The 14,791-nt window shown below is 40.2% G+C and overlaps 1 protein-coding gene across 1 annotated transcript in view; it reads left to right on the top strand.

The window, feature by feature from the left end:
• Positions 1 to 14,791, top strand: part of LOC111864221 (multidrug resistance-associated protein 4-like) — a 36,171-nt gene that overhangs the window by 1,851 nt on the left and 19,529 nt on the right. The window contains exons 3-8 of the mRNA XM_023851307.2: positions 5,206 to 5,340; positions 6,914 to 7,118; positions 8,950 to 9,172; positions 10,552 to 10,708; positions 11,765 to 11,903; positions 13,264 to 13,376. Coding sequence (XP_023707075.1) covers positions 5,206 to 5,340; positions 6,914 to 7,118; positions 8,950 to 9,172; positions 10,552 to 10,708; positions 11,765 to 11,903; positions 13,264 to 13,326 — 922 coding nt within the window. The 3' untranslated portion in view covers positions 13,327 to 13,376. The remainder of the gene's footprint in view (positions 1 to 5,205; positions 5,341 to 6,913; positions 7,119 to 8,949; positions 9,173 to 10,551; positions 10,709 to 11,764; positions 11,904 to 13,263; positions 13,377 to 14,791) is intronic.

The following is a 14,791-nucleotide window of genomic DNA, read 5'->3' as shown; positions in this document are numbered from 1 at the left end:
GTGACTCCCCCGCGCCGTCACTGCTGGTGTGTGGGGGGGGGGGCTCGGCTTGGCGCAACATGTCACAATACTTTTAAAAACTGATGTTTTTACTACTATCAAGGTGCACATACAGAATTATGTAAACCAAATATTAAAATAATTAATTGTTCTCTGCAAGAACTTGTGATGATGATTCTGAAGTGCAAATATTGACCCTTCCACTCATCTTCATGTAATCACATTTCACTTGATAGAGTAATTAATTTACTAATAGCAAAAGGTTTTGGTTTATGACATCTGTTTAAATGATGTTACTCGTTACTGTAAGCTGACCTGGTTCCAACTGTTAAGTTGTCAGTGACTGCTGTAGGCTGTCACCCAACCTGAAGCTAGCCACTTGTGCAGTGGCAGTAGACTTTAACTTCTGCATGGCTGTTCATGTTTTGATCAGTTGCCTGAAAGAGCTGGGAATGCAAGAGAAGTTGTAATGAACAGTTGTGGAGTCTCTTGATCTATGGACTATTCTTAAAATGACTGCTGCCATATAATCATTTGAGCAACAGATTAAATCATAAATTAAATCTATAAAAATGTATGACGTTTGGTAACTTAAATTTTTAAAGTAAATTTTTGTAATAAAATATAAAAATATAGTAACTTGTTTAGCTAATTTGATTTGTTTCATTCTGGTCCATCACCCTAATATTATGAAAAAGTTAAATGTGACTGGTTATGATTTTCTTATTTCAATTATTCATGCCCTTACATGTTTCAGTCTTCAGAGGGACACCTTTTACATCAATACAGTCAGAAGCCACTATTACAGTACATGTTCTAAAAGTTAAAATATATACATACAGTATAAACAATATACAATTGGCTGTAAAATCTGAAGTCTTTACAACTGCAGCGGCTGTTCCAATACTTTAAAATATTTATAGTTAGTTTGTTAAGATTCTATTGGAATTCGTAAACCAAGCTGGTTTGTGTCGTCCCTCTAATTATTTCTTTTGACAGGGGTCGAATGTATGTCACCTTGTCGTTCTCACAACATAAGAACTTGCAATTCACAAGCAGTGAGGAAGTAAACAACCAAATAGCATACTTAGACTTAAACCTAATTAACAAACATGGACAAATAGAAATAGAACCACAACAACAGATACAACAATAAATAATAACTCTTGCCACCCTAAAGAACAAAAACTAACAGCATACAAAAACTGGATACACAGACTTCTCACACTACCCCTCAAAGAAAACACTAAAAACAAAGAGTTAAATACAGTTATTAATATAGCGCTAAATAATAACTATAAGAAGGGAGACATCACCCAACTATATAACAAACTCAAACAAAAGAAAAATAATCCGGATAATAAAGCCAAGAAAGAACAAAAATGGGCCACATTCACCTATACGGGAAATTACATACAAAAAATCACAAATCTCTTCAAAAACAGCAACATAAAAATAGCCTTTAAAACAGCTCACACTTGGGCCGTGTCCCTTGACCCTGTGGGTAAAGAACCCTGTTTTTCTACCCACTTTGACCCGTGAATCCCTTCTCTATATGCGTAAGGGGCAGGCTCATAAGAAACGACTTGCTTGCAAGCGTGATGTACTATGCCTCCCTAAGATTGAGTAAGGGATCTCAAGGGAGAAAAACCACAGTCAGTACGATGGGCCAGGCTGGACGGATCTGCTAGGCAGGAGCTGGTATGGAACATATGGCACAAGTATACATATACTCAGCTGGAGTTTTCAAACATATATATATATATATATATAGATAACATAAGTATACAAAAGAACTCCGCCTGAAGGGCAGTGACTGGTTAAAACATATGATAACTGATTGATGTAGAATTACACTGCGCCCAACAGCACAGCAACTCAAGTAGGCCACACCTCATGGCATATTGCAAACTCTCCAGTACAACATGTACTCAATCAAGCCTTCATAACACAAGGAATATAGACAGCTAGAACTACTACTGAACATGCCTGAAGGGCGATCTACTGTTTATCGCAACCTTTAACAAAACCAAAATTACACTACGCCACACGGCGTCTATAATCAACCCAAAATGCGCCTTATGGCGTACACCACTTCAGTAAGTCACTTACTTGTATTTTGGGTATACAAACTCAAAGATTTACCTCATGACCGATCCACCCTTGACCTTATCGTGAGGGCACTCTTCCCCCTTCGATCGGTGTTACCTGCCGAAACCAAATTTCAACTCAATCAATTCAACTTGCCGAAACAGAATTTGAACGTAGCGATGCTTTCAGACAGAGGTCTATGGGAAGAGAGAACGACTAGCTTCACTTGAGCTAGCCACGAAACCTCGGGATACGTCCAGGAGGGGGGGGCAAGGTCAGCTGACCTGATGTCAGTCAAGGACGTTAGTTGGAAAGAAGGGAACGGCTCGCATCCTGGCGTTTCAGGTGTGGGGGGGGGACTCCAAGGAACTTAATGAAGAAGAACCGTTGCACGGTTCACACTATAGGTAAACTAGTAAATGAAAAACAAGAAACAGACCCCTATGAACAAAGTCGGATATACAAAATAAGCTGACAAAGCTGCCATAAAGTATACATTGGCCAAACTGGTAGAAATCTAACAACAAGGTACAAGGAACACTTAAGAAACATAAGACTAAACAAAGATGAATTGGCATTTGTCCAACATATACTAAACAAACGCCACCAGTTCGGACAGATGACAGTAATCATGGAAATGGTTGAGAATGCCAAAAATGGGAGCATCATGAATATAAAAGAAAATTTCCATATATATCGCTTTAATAAACTCAACAACTTGATAGATGAACAAAAACACTCAAAGGAAAGTGACAACCAGTATAATATGTTTGACCTCATAATACAACATCAGTACATGACCACACTCTTGTCACAGACACAACCTAGAACAGTAAATGCAACACAGCGGGCTGCAAATACATACAGGACAACATTAAAGGTAGGATGAAATAAGAAAAGTCTTTACAAAACATAATAGGATTGATGAAATAATACAATATACCCATAATATATTTGCAGAAGCCTCTTCTTGAGAACGACAAGGTGGGACACATTCGGTCCCCATCAAAAGAAACAATAAGAGGGACGACATGAACCAGCTTGGTTTACGAATTCCAATAGAATCTTAACAAACTAACTATAAATATTTTCAAGTATTGGAACAGTCGCTGTAGTTGTAAAGACTTCAGACTTTACAGCAAATTGTATATTGTTTATACTGTATGTGACTTTTAGAACATATACTGTAATAGTGGCTTCTAACTGTATTGATGTAAAAGGTGTCCCTCTGAAGATGGAAAATGTAAGGGCATGAATAATTGAAATAAGAAAGTCATAACCAGTCACACTGAGTGGAACTATTTAACTTTTTCATTGTTTAGTTACCTTATTTATCACAGTAGTGAGATTTAGATTAATTTAATCATAAAAATTATATTACATTATGTTATGTGATGCAGACATTTTCTTGTGTACATGTAAGTAATGGTTTCCTTCTATATTATTATAGTAATTGAATATGATATAACAAATTGAGTTAAAGGTGAAGTTGTCCCTGTAACAGGTCATGAAGGCTCATAGGGTTGTGAGACGTTGAGGCTCCCACATTTTCTCTAGATAGTCATCTAACAGATTGTGGTAAGGTTGTCAACCTTATGTGCTGGCTGCCCTTTACCCCCCCAAGGAAGATTCCTGGTACCCATTTCTGTTAGGGGCTGAGTCGACCCCAGGGCCAGAGTGTGGCTGGAAGGATTAGGTAAATTGAAAAAAATCCACCTCATCAGAACTCAAACCTTGCACCTTCCGGCTTGTAGCATAGTGCCTCAGCCAACTACACTACCATGCGCCCCCAACAAACAGATTGAGTTATGTGACTGAAAATAAATGCTTTTTGCCTGGAAATGTGATGAATGAGAAGCCACAAGCAATTTTCTTTGAAGTAACTTCAGTGCCTAAATGGTAGAATTGTTATGTACCATAATCTCTTTGTCATTGTAGTCCTGTGTATGTTAAGTGACTTCTTTGTTCCTACATCTGTGCTGTGTTTATGGTCATGTGTATGTGTGACTGTAGGAGCCAGGATTTTTTTTTATTGCTAGTGGGGTGGGACTAAGTCCCTTGTACTGCGGTCACTTCTGGCCTACTGTACCAGCCTCTGATGATAGGTGAGGGTGACTGTGGAGGAATTGGTTGAATGAAGATTGGCAAGGGAAACCGAAGTACTCGGAGAAAAACTGCCCCAGCACCACTTTGTCCACCACAAATTCCACTTGACCAGACCCGGGATCGAACCTGGGCCACTGCGGTAGGAAGCCAGTGACTAACTGCTTGAGCTATGGCACGCCTCAGAACCAGGATAGCGTCGATATAGTGACTGGCTATGGGCTTGATGATCGAGGGGTCAGAGTTTGAGTCCTGGTAGGGCCAAGAATTTTCTCTTCTACACATTGTCCAGAATGGCTCTGGTGTCCACCCAACCTCCTATCCCATGCATATTGGGGGTTGGGTGGATCCCAGAGCCAGGACGTGAAGCTGACCACTCACCTTTAGCTAGTGCCAAGGTCAAGAAAATGTGGATTTATACATCCACTCCCCCATAGACCTTTGTGCTGTGTTTAATTAGTTAAGCACAGGGATACAACTTTACCTTTTATGTGTGACTGTAGATGGGGTCTGGATTAGAGATTGGATTTACTGAACATTTCCAGACTGTAACTGCAAATAATTATAACAGTCATTATTCTCCATACTTTGCAAACCCCACAACTGAACTAAACTCTAAACGTTTGCCATTGATAGCCCCTTAGCATGGACTGCATAGAAAACACCGTTTCCAACAGTTCCTCAAATGTTGTGTTTGATTTGTTGCCATGGGAACACGTTTGTTTGCAAAGGTGTTGCTCAGTAATGGCTCCATATATTTGTTTATCAATAATCTGGTGCCTAGCATCAGATGTTTCATTGTTTGTTTCACGGTTCCCACCTAGTAATGCGTCTACACTGTACTCATCAGTTTTGCATCTTCATGGCAGAAGAAATAATAATTTCTGCCTTGAAGGTATAGGCAGCAGGCTCTTCCAAATTATTGGTTCCTGTCTACCAGGCTACATGGTGTTACATCCCAAAAGACCATAATCTTAATGATGCAGATTTATACGTATGTATCTGTTACAGGTTATGGAACCAAGAGCTACAAAGAGGGAAAACATGGGACAGGGGACCCAGTTTGTTCCGAGTTCTGGCTAGATGCTTTGGTGTTAACGCCGCGTGGCTTGGACTGACCATGATTTTCTGTGAGTTCTTCTTTAGGTAAGTAAACTTGTAATGTTATATCACAGTGATGTAACTTTTGTTAACCTTCTGTCTTCAAAGACTTACTCAATTTTGTCTCCCCTTCTTTATAGTGTTGTTATTTATTGTGTATTAATGATCATTATGAAACTCAGAATGTTTACATGTCTTTTGTGGCCAATATATCATGAACTCTATAAATTCCTCTTTTAAACTCACTTGGTGCTGGGATTGAATACAGTTTATTGCAGTTGCTATTTCTACTGTTAACAACAACAACAACAACAACAACAACAACAGCAGCAGTGGCTGTGGCACTGCAGCCTTTTACAATATTGTTGGAATTGGCAGTGTGCTTCACAATCATCTTGTCAAGATGGCTCTGTTTGCCACCTGCTTTCATGTTGGTTTCTTGCTCGGGTTCTTCAACCCTGAAGATGGAGCAATATGTTCCTCCAAAATGTTGTTTGTATTTCAGTGGACTACATGGCATTATGTCCTAGAAGATAATACTCATCTTGTCAAGAGTGTATTGATATTCAGTTATATATTATTATTTCTCTCACACTACAAGGAAGTGAATATGCCATCTTTATGGCAAAACTTATTCCTGAAACAGCAACAGAAGTGTACAAGGGGAAACATAACAATATTGTCACTATCATCTACAAGGATGAATCTCACAGGACTGATGTGGCTCAAAGGTCCTACACAGAATTGATCCTTCCGTCCTGTTAATCCATCATGAAATTTCCTTAGAGTATCTGAGTGAGAGGAAGTGTGCTCTGAGCACATTGCCGTTGTGTTGTCACAATAATGAGGCTGCCATTTTACTGGCTCTAGTCAAGCCTGGCATCTGTATTGGTTGTATTTGTATTGGCCCCCAGAAACAGCTGCTTACTCAGATATTCAGATTGTCCACAACAGATGGAATCCTCCATCTACTACATGTAGGATGTGCCTGTGTACCTAATATAAAACAATCTGCATGCAATTGGATGTATTATATTTTACAGTCTTGGTCACTAGCTTATATTTTAGTGGTTATGGTGGAACAGAATGAAATTTTACATTCCTAAATTCAGTGATTGTTAAAAATTAGTTTGTTAAAATTACAGGGCACAGTTGTTAGTTCAACAGAATAAAGTAAAATACTGTAACTTCTCCATGATTTTGACATTTTGTAAATAATCTGAGTTTGAAATATTTGTATGTATTTATACTCGTATGTGTATGTATCAGTGTTAGTGATATAAATGTGCTTATTCAAGCCTGCCATCGAACAGCATTGGCCTACTGCATAACAAAAGAAACAACTACTGTTACAAAAGACTCAGTTACAGTTGGCATCATGAACCTACCGGATGGATTTCAGTAATTTTGATCCTTTTTAAAATATATATCTTTATGAGATGGATCAGAATTGTACTTCACATGAACCAAAACCTATTTTTTCAAATTTAAAATCTGTTTTGAAATTTGGATTTCTGTTAAATTTTATGTTGGAATGAAAGTACATTTTTTCTTCTTGTAAACCTGTATTTCATTTCTAAAGGACCAGTGCTGAAAACTGATTTTCTTTGGTATACAGAATGATGCAGCCAATCTTTCTGGGGGGCCTGATCTGGTACTTCTCTCCAGGTGGTGGGATAGGTCATGATACAGCTTATCTGTATGCTGCTGGTATTGTTGTGTGCTCCACTTTCAGTGTCTTTGCCATGAACCCGATATGGCTGGCTGCATACCATGCTGGTATGAAAATACATGTCGGTATCTGTTCATTAATCTACAGAAAGGTAAATTCAGTGTGACAGCAATAAAGTAGAAATCTAGTTCTGCTTTTCCTTTTTTTGGTGATTTTATTTTTATTGTAAGGGTTGGTGTTTTGTGTGGAGTTGAATGTTATTTATCCACTCTGCCTAGCATTCATTTTCCTACATCTTACTCTTGTCTTGCACTTCCTCTTTTTTTTTTCTAAAACATGTTTGCTTGTACCTGCATAATCAATTTCAATATGGGGGTTCAAACATATAATACACCAGCAGATGTGTGACTTTTGACAGTTGTGACGGTACGCATAAATTGTTTGCTGGCATGCATCCTAGCACATACTGGCTGAAAAAGGAACACTTTTATTGTGCTACAAGCTAGATGATCACGGGTTTGATTCCTGATGAGGTGACTGGATTATTGTCTTGTGTGTTCAGGACAGACAGTTGTACAACAGGTAGAAATTAATCTTGTGTGCCAGGTGTGAGTGAGAACCACAGCAAGCTACCATACAAAACTGATCCATTATTTGAATGCCAGATTTTTAAAAGTTTTTCAGTCCCTGTCAGTCAGACTAAGATTTGTTCATAGCAGGAGTGGATTTTTCTCTTTGCCACCATGCCTAGATCCACTTGGGACCCACACCATGCAATGCGTGATTATTGTACCGTTTGAAGTAACTCTGCAATAATATAGATTACCACATGTTTATGACTTAACATGTGTTTTGGATTGAATATTGAATTTATTGAATGTGTGATACTGATAATTACAGCAAGTTCACTGATATGCACACTCTACAGATAACTTCAGTATACTCCAAGTCTCCTCCCTCTGCTATGTCCTCACTAGTCATTGCTAAGCAGTGGCTTCCAACAGTGGTGGCGCCTCTTGCTGCTTGTTTATTCGCTGTAGACTCCTAACACATGAATCCTAACTTTGCAACTTTTGACTGCAACTCCTCATTCCACACTCACACGTACTAGTGACCCTCAACGCTTGGTGACAACTCCTAAATTACAGCTCTCAACAACTTACACCTGAGTCACAACTCTTGATGACTCAACTCCTAACTGCCAATTTGATGGTAACTGCCGCTTCCTGGCTCTGGCGATATTGGTGATGATCACCCAAGTGTTCAGTGGCCATCACCTCAGAGCCAGCTTTACTAATGCCTCCTTTGATATGGGGAGGATTTGCGATGCATTCCTACACATATTTCACCCTGCTGGGATGCCAATTCTGAAAGACATGTAACTTCTTTCTTGGAATTTGTGGTTTACAATCCAACTATTTAATCCAGCCCCACTTCTAACACACCAGCTGTCACATGTTGATGAGTAGACTGAATGTGTAGTACACATAGTTAAGCACTTCCAGTGTTGTGCACACTCTGCAAATAACTTAGGCACAACACAGGGTCTTCTCCATATGCTGTGTCCTCACTAATCATTACTAAGCACTGTCTTCCAACAGTGGTGATTCCTCTTGCTGCACACAATTCTCCAGTTGCAGCTCTCAAGTCCTTTTTCTTGACTTGCGATTCTCCATGATGACTGCAGTCTCTTGACTGTCATGACCTAACTGTCATCTCTCGACAGCGACTGCTGTGTCCTGACTGATGCTTCTAGTCCTGCTTGGTCTCCGTTATAATATAGGGATGGGTCGCATAGAAGATGCAGTTTCCAGTAATTCCTCTATTGTTGTATGCTTATCCATTGCAGCAGTAATGTGCTTACCATGCCATTGCCTAGCACTGTCTCCTCTCGCTTCACTATTCTGGTCTTCAGCTGTCATGTCACAATATCTTCTGTAATTGGCCACCTCTAAACAGAGTTTCTATATTTCTGGTTTCAGACACTGAGACCGAGTAGAACAGCCCTGGGAGAAGCAACTGTGGGTCGGGCAGTGAATCTCCTGTCAAATGATGTGTCCCACTTTGATAGCAGCTTCTTGTTCCTTCCTTTTCATGTGATTGGTCCAGTGGAGACAGCAGCAGTAGTTTACTTGATGTGGACTAAGATTGGTATCTCAGCAATCATTGGGGTTGCGACTCTTCTGCTGTTCATACCAGTGCAAGGTCTGTATTACAAACAGGTGCTGGATATTATAACATTTTAGGAATGCATCCTTAACAGAATTCCTTGAAGAATAGGAAAGTTCCAAGTCAGAGATGAAGCAAACAACTTAAAAACTGAGGATGTCATGATGTTCTGCCTGATCAGGGATAGGGTACCCCAGGGCAGTGATGGGTGGGTTGGAGTAATAGTGGAATGATGCTAGGCACAGAGAGAAACCTGCTCCATCCTCAGGATTACTGGGCTTTTAAACTGGTCCATCATCCGGTATTCCAAAGGATGCAAAGACGTGCAGCATTTCAGAAACTGGATGTGTTTCCATTCTCAGAGGAACAGGTGGGAAACATGTGCTCTGTTTGGCTCGTTAGAAACTGCTAACTGCAGTCACTGGACAACGTCTGTCAGTACAACTGTGGCTGTATAAATAAATACCTGAGATCATGCTCTGTCATTGAGAGAGAACAGGAAAATTGTGATAAAGCATGTACAGACCAGAAACTGAGGTAGAAAATGAAGTTGAAATTTTATGCAGCAAGACTAACCAACAAGGAAAATCCATGAAGTCCAGTGCATAGGATGAACTGGAGATTTTCATGTTGTGAACCATTTTTTTTTAGCTGCCACTAGTGCCATCTGTAGAATAAAAACTGAATCCAGACATTTTGAAGACTGGCTCTGCAGCATCAGGTGTTGATGTGTCAAATGTGACTGCTTCATGTCTTATTTACACCAGCTGTTCCAATGTGTACTGCTGAGGGATGAAAGGGCAGACTTACTCACTTGGTGGTGGCCTGCCCCAGGCAAACCTTGGGGTGAACAGTGGATGGAGTTAGGCAGTCAGTCATTGTAATAAATGTTGCTTGTCATTGCCCTTCTTTGTCATGTGTTTTGATGTCTCGCCTTGTCATGTAATATCTGTGGCTAAGTACCATGATCAGTTTAAGAGCGCCACCTTGGATATATTTTGTTAGGGTGATTTGAGGACCGCCTGATATAAATCAGGTGGTGTCCTACCTCTCCTGCCTCTGTGAAGTATTGCCACTGACTCTTCATTCTCCTTGTTTCTGTTGGGGGATAACTTACAAAATCATCATCAACCCATTGACTACAACTTCTGGAACAGTTATATAATAGTTGACTGGCGAAGGACCAGCATATGGAATTATTCAATCTCACCACTTAGTATGTAATTCTGTTCGGATTTAGCTGTATCTTAGAAATGCTCAGTAGCAGACTTCTACAGTACTAGTGACTTTAGTGAATATTGGTGTTCTTTTTGCTAGAATTTATTTTTCCAGAAATAGTCCCAGTTCCAATGTATTTTTTCTTTGCTGAAGACCTTAATGCCAGTGAGGTTAAACTCATGTTCTGGATGTTGCAGCTGGATTTGGGAAGATGATATCAACATTACGCACGTGCACGGCAAGAAGAACAGACGAGCGCATCAAATTCATGAATCAGATCGTTGTTGGTATCCAGGTGATCAAGTTGTATGCCTGGGAGAAGCCATTTGCACATCTCATTGCTCTTGCGCGCAAGTAGGTTAATTTGAGAGCAGTCTAATGTAAGCAGTAAGGGTGGTGATTAAAGAAGAGAACAAGATGATGCAGAAAGAATTTAAATTATCTACATCATGTCAGACATACAAGTATGTTTGGTGGTGCTAGCTTGAATTATAATTTACTAATTCTATAATTCAGTAATCGGTTTTGTTCACATAATTACCACTAGTACAGATTCTGTGTCATGTTTTTTAAATATAATATCAAAGTCTTACACCATCATTGCTGCTTTGTTGACAGTTGGAGATCTCTAGAGTTTATGGTTACAGTGGAATTCCAATAGAATGATCATGACATATAACAAGAGGGGAAAGAAAACATCAGCACCATCAGTTTTGCAGTGAACGTGCATGGAAAACCTCATATATAATGAGGGCATTTTTTTACATATCTCAGAAAATAAGTTTTGAAAACAGGTGAAGTTGCCCCTAACTAATTAAGCACTATGACATGATGGCGTGTAGGGAAGTGGATATATAGATTCACATTTTCTTGACTTCGGCACTGACTTAAGGTGAGTGGTCAGCTTTACCCCCCGGGGAAAGAGCCCCTGGTACCCATTGGATAGGAGGTTGGGGGACCCAAGAGCTGGTCTGGATGACATGAAGGAGAGAAAATTCTTGACCATACTGGGACTTGAACTATGATCTCTTGGTCACTAGCCCGTAGCCAGTCACTATACTAACTGCGCCATCCCGGCTTACTTTGAAAACAGAAGTTGTAAGAATTGAAGAGTGCTATAGTGTGGAATGTGATGTCATTCAGTCCAACAGAAGAAGCCTGCACAAAGTGAGTGATAATGTTGGCGGACTTCTACCAGACTACAGTGTTACATGTGAGAAAATAGCACTCTTTATTGTCAGTTCTGTGAGGACCTCAGATGTAACATTTTTATCATAATTGACTGACCCTTGCAGATGCATATAGAGAGCATGAACTTCCTGACATGCATTTGAAGTTGTTATGTTGTTATGTGTTTGGCTTGGTAGCTGGTATTAAATTCTGCTATTTTCTGAAGTTTATTCATTCCAGGCATGAAATCAAAGCTATCGGGGCATCATGCTTCGTGATGGGTTTGCTCTCCTCATTCGGACGGTTTGGAACCAAGCTTGCCCTATTTGCCAGCATAGTCTCCTATGTTCTCCATAATGGCAGACTCACAGCAGAAGAGGTGAAGCCAGGTTCCACCATTTATTTTGTTATACTGTGTGTCTAAATTCATATGCACATGAACCATCTCCTGAAGAGATCAATGTCAGAAATGGAACAAGACTGATAAGGAAAGCCTTGTATGTATGTGGAAGGGATGGGCCATAAAATCCGGCCCTCGCACTGTGACCTTCAATGATCTGTGGTGCTTCCCCTTTGGATTAACCCTTTATTAATCCTACACTTTGAATGAAATGTAGGACTTTATTTATGGGGGCATCATAGAAGTCACTTTGCTCCATAAAGAACTGGCCCAGGTGAAGATATCTTAAGTAAGCTATGGCCTCACAATCACATAAGATATGTGTGCCTGATTCATCTTCTTGTAGGCTTCTTTCACAGATTGGGTCCTCTGTCAATCCCAGTTTGAAAAGGTGTCCTTTTAGTTGGCAGTGTCCAGAAAGTAATCCTACCACCCATCTTAATTGATCTCTGTTTAATTTCAACAGGTCCTTTGTTCTTCTGGCAGACGGCCCTGCTATAAAACCCTTTCCCTGTTTGAGTCCAGTTGTGGATTCCCAGTGTTTTTTGTGATTTCTGTTAGTTCAGTCCCTGATCGCTTTCTTGGCAACTCCAATTGAGATGCCACAAGCTGGTTCAGGTCCTGTGAACGGCCGTTCAAATCCTGTTCTTGCCAGCTGATCTGCGGTTTCATTCCCAGCAGTACTCTCCTACTGAGATGCCGCAAGCTGGTTCAGGTCCTATGAACAGCTGTTCAGATCCTGTTCTTGCCAGTTGATCTACGGTTTCATTCCCTGCAATACCCTCATGGCCTGGCACCCATATCAGTTAAACTCTGTTACGTTTGGCCAGTTGTATGAGGGATTGGTGGCAGTCCCGGACCAATTTTGAAGTGATTTGGTGTGTACCAAGTGCTTTAATTACAGCTTGACTATCTAATGTTCCTATTTCTATAGTTTATCTAAATTCTCATCTGCGCATGCCTTAATGGCACACACTTCTGCCTGGAATACTGTTGTATACTGACCAAGGCCAAAACTATGTTTCCGCCTTGTTCCAACACAATACACCCCAGCTCCAGTGCCTTTATTTGTCTTGGAACCATCTGTATACCAGATTAGTCCCCCCTTTTTATCAGGTTGAAACCCCTCTTTCCATTCACTTCTCTCAGAATATTTGATCGTGAAGGGTCTATCATAAACATGTTTCGGTATCATTATATCAGACCCCATCTGTAGGATGGGTTCTTTTTTCATGTCCTGAGTCATGTGTGCATGTCCAAAACCTTCACATTTAGGTCTCCATTGATCATGGCAGCATAATCTGTAATTTCCTAACTTGGCCTCTGTTTCCTTCTTCAGATGCAGTGGATGGAGTCCTGGTTGGATTTCCATTGCAGCTGTTGGAGCTCATTGCTCCCATAATTCCCAAGCAGGCCATCCTTTGCAGTTTGCTTAGTTCAGCCTGACTTGTTGTAAGTTTAGCTCTAGGCCACCATACAGTGGCAGCATAAGTAATTATGGGTCTTACTACAGCAGTGTATATCCAGTATTACCACCTTTGGTTTCAGTCCCCAGGTTTTTCTAAACGTGCCTCTGCATGTCCAGAAGACCTTATAGGCCTTCTTAATAGCCTTGTCCAGCTGTTTTTCCATGTCAGTCCTTTGTCTAATATTATTCCAAGGTACTGGGATTGCTAGATTGCTTTATTGCAGAGGATTGGTTTCTTAAGCCCCTTCATATCTCTCCTCCTAGTTAAGGGTATAATTACCATCTTGTTTGGATTGATAGACAAGTTTTTTTTTCTCACCACTGTTGAACTGTGTGCAGGGCTGTTTGTAAGACCTGTGACACAGTATAAGGGGATTTCCCATTGATTAGGATTGCTATCCATAATGTGCATATATAAACTGTCTTTTAGTGCATACAATCTCACTCATCACTTCACACTCATGTTTCGGCATCATTCTGCCATCCTCAGGTGTATTAATCACGTTGAACCATTGCACTGCTTGCCATTAAGTGTCCATTTATAAAATGATATAAAATGTGTGTTTGTTTTGTTCATTAATAAAATTTATATGTTAAAATATGTTAAGATCTATTATCTTACATGTCGTGTATCAAACTCGTATGTAATGCCAATCATCCGCTATGGGAGTCATTCTTCTTATGTTTTAATTGTGTATATACGTTGTCTTATGGTGTGTCTTTCTTGTGTGGCTGCATACATTGTACTGCTGGATGTATGTGTATGTAGAAGTGCTGGTACAATTCCATCTGTGCACGCAGACTTAAATGGTTTGAAGGTATGCAACACCCATCTAATTTTTGATGATTGATTGATTACCTGTTTGGCCAGGTTCCATTCTGCCCTGTTAGTTATGTGTCCACATATGCCCAGGTTCTGCTGTCCACACCCATCACTTGAATCATCAAGCAGCTTTGAATCGGGGAAGTGAACTCTGAGCAGTTCTTTCAGTGTCCCTTTTCCAGTTTGGGTATAGTTACCATCAGGCAGCTTGATATTACTGACCTTGTTGGTCGCCTGTTTTGCCATCTCATGAGTCCGGCACTGCCTGGTACATCATTGATCTCCTGGCAGTGTCTCCTCCAGGAGACAGTGCCACACTCTTTCCATCCTAGTTCTTTTGTCTTCATGTACATCAAATCATAACGTCCTATTCTTTGAAATTCTATAATCTCATTATATATCTTCTCAAGATATTCCTTTTTGGCCCTGTCCATGGCTCTTTTCAATTCATTCCTCAGTCTCCTGTATTTCCTCCTGCATTCTTCATTGTTGACATTCTTCCATTTCCTTCGCTCCTCCATTTTACTCATCATCTCCTGTGTAACCCATGGTTTTCTTGCTATCTTCTCAACTTTA

This window comes from Cryptotermes secundus, unplaced genomic scaffold (assembly GCF_002891405.2).
Source record: "Cryptotermes secundus unplaced genomic scaffold, Csec_1.0 scaffold3416, whole genome shotgun sequence".
Taxonomy (NCBI): Eukaryota; Metazoa; Arthropoda; class Insecta; order Blattodea; family Kalotermitidae; genus Cryptotermes; species Cryptotermes secundus.
The sequence above is the reverse complement of the archived record's forward strand: the minus strand, read 5'-3'. Positions and strand labels throughout refer to the sequence as shown.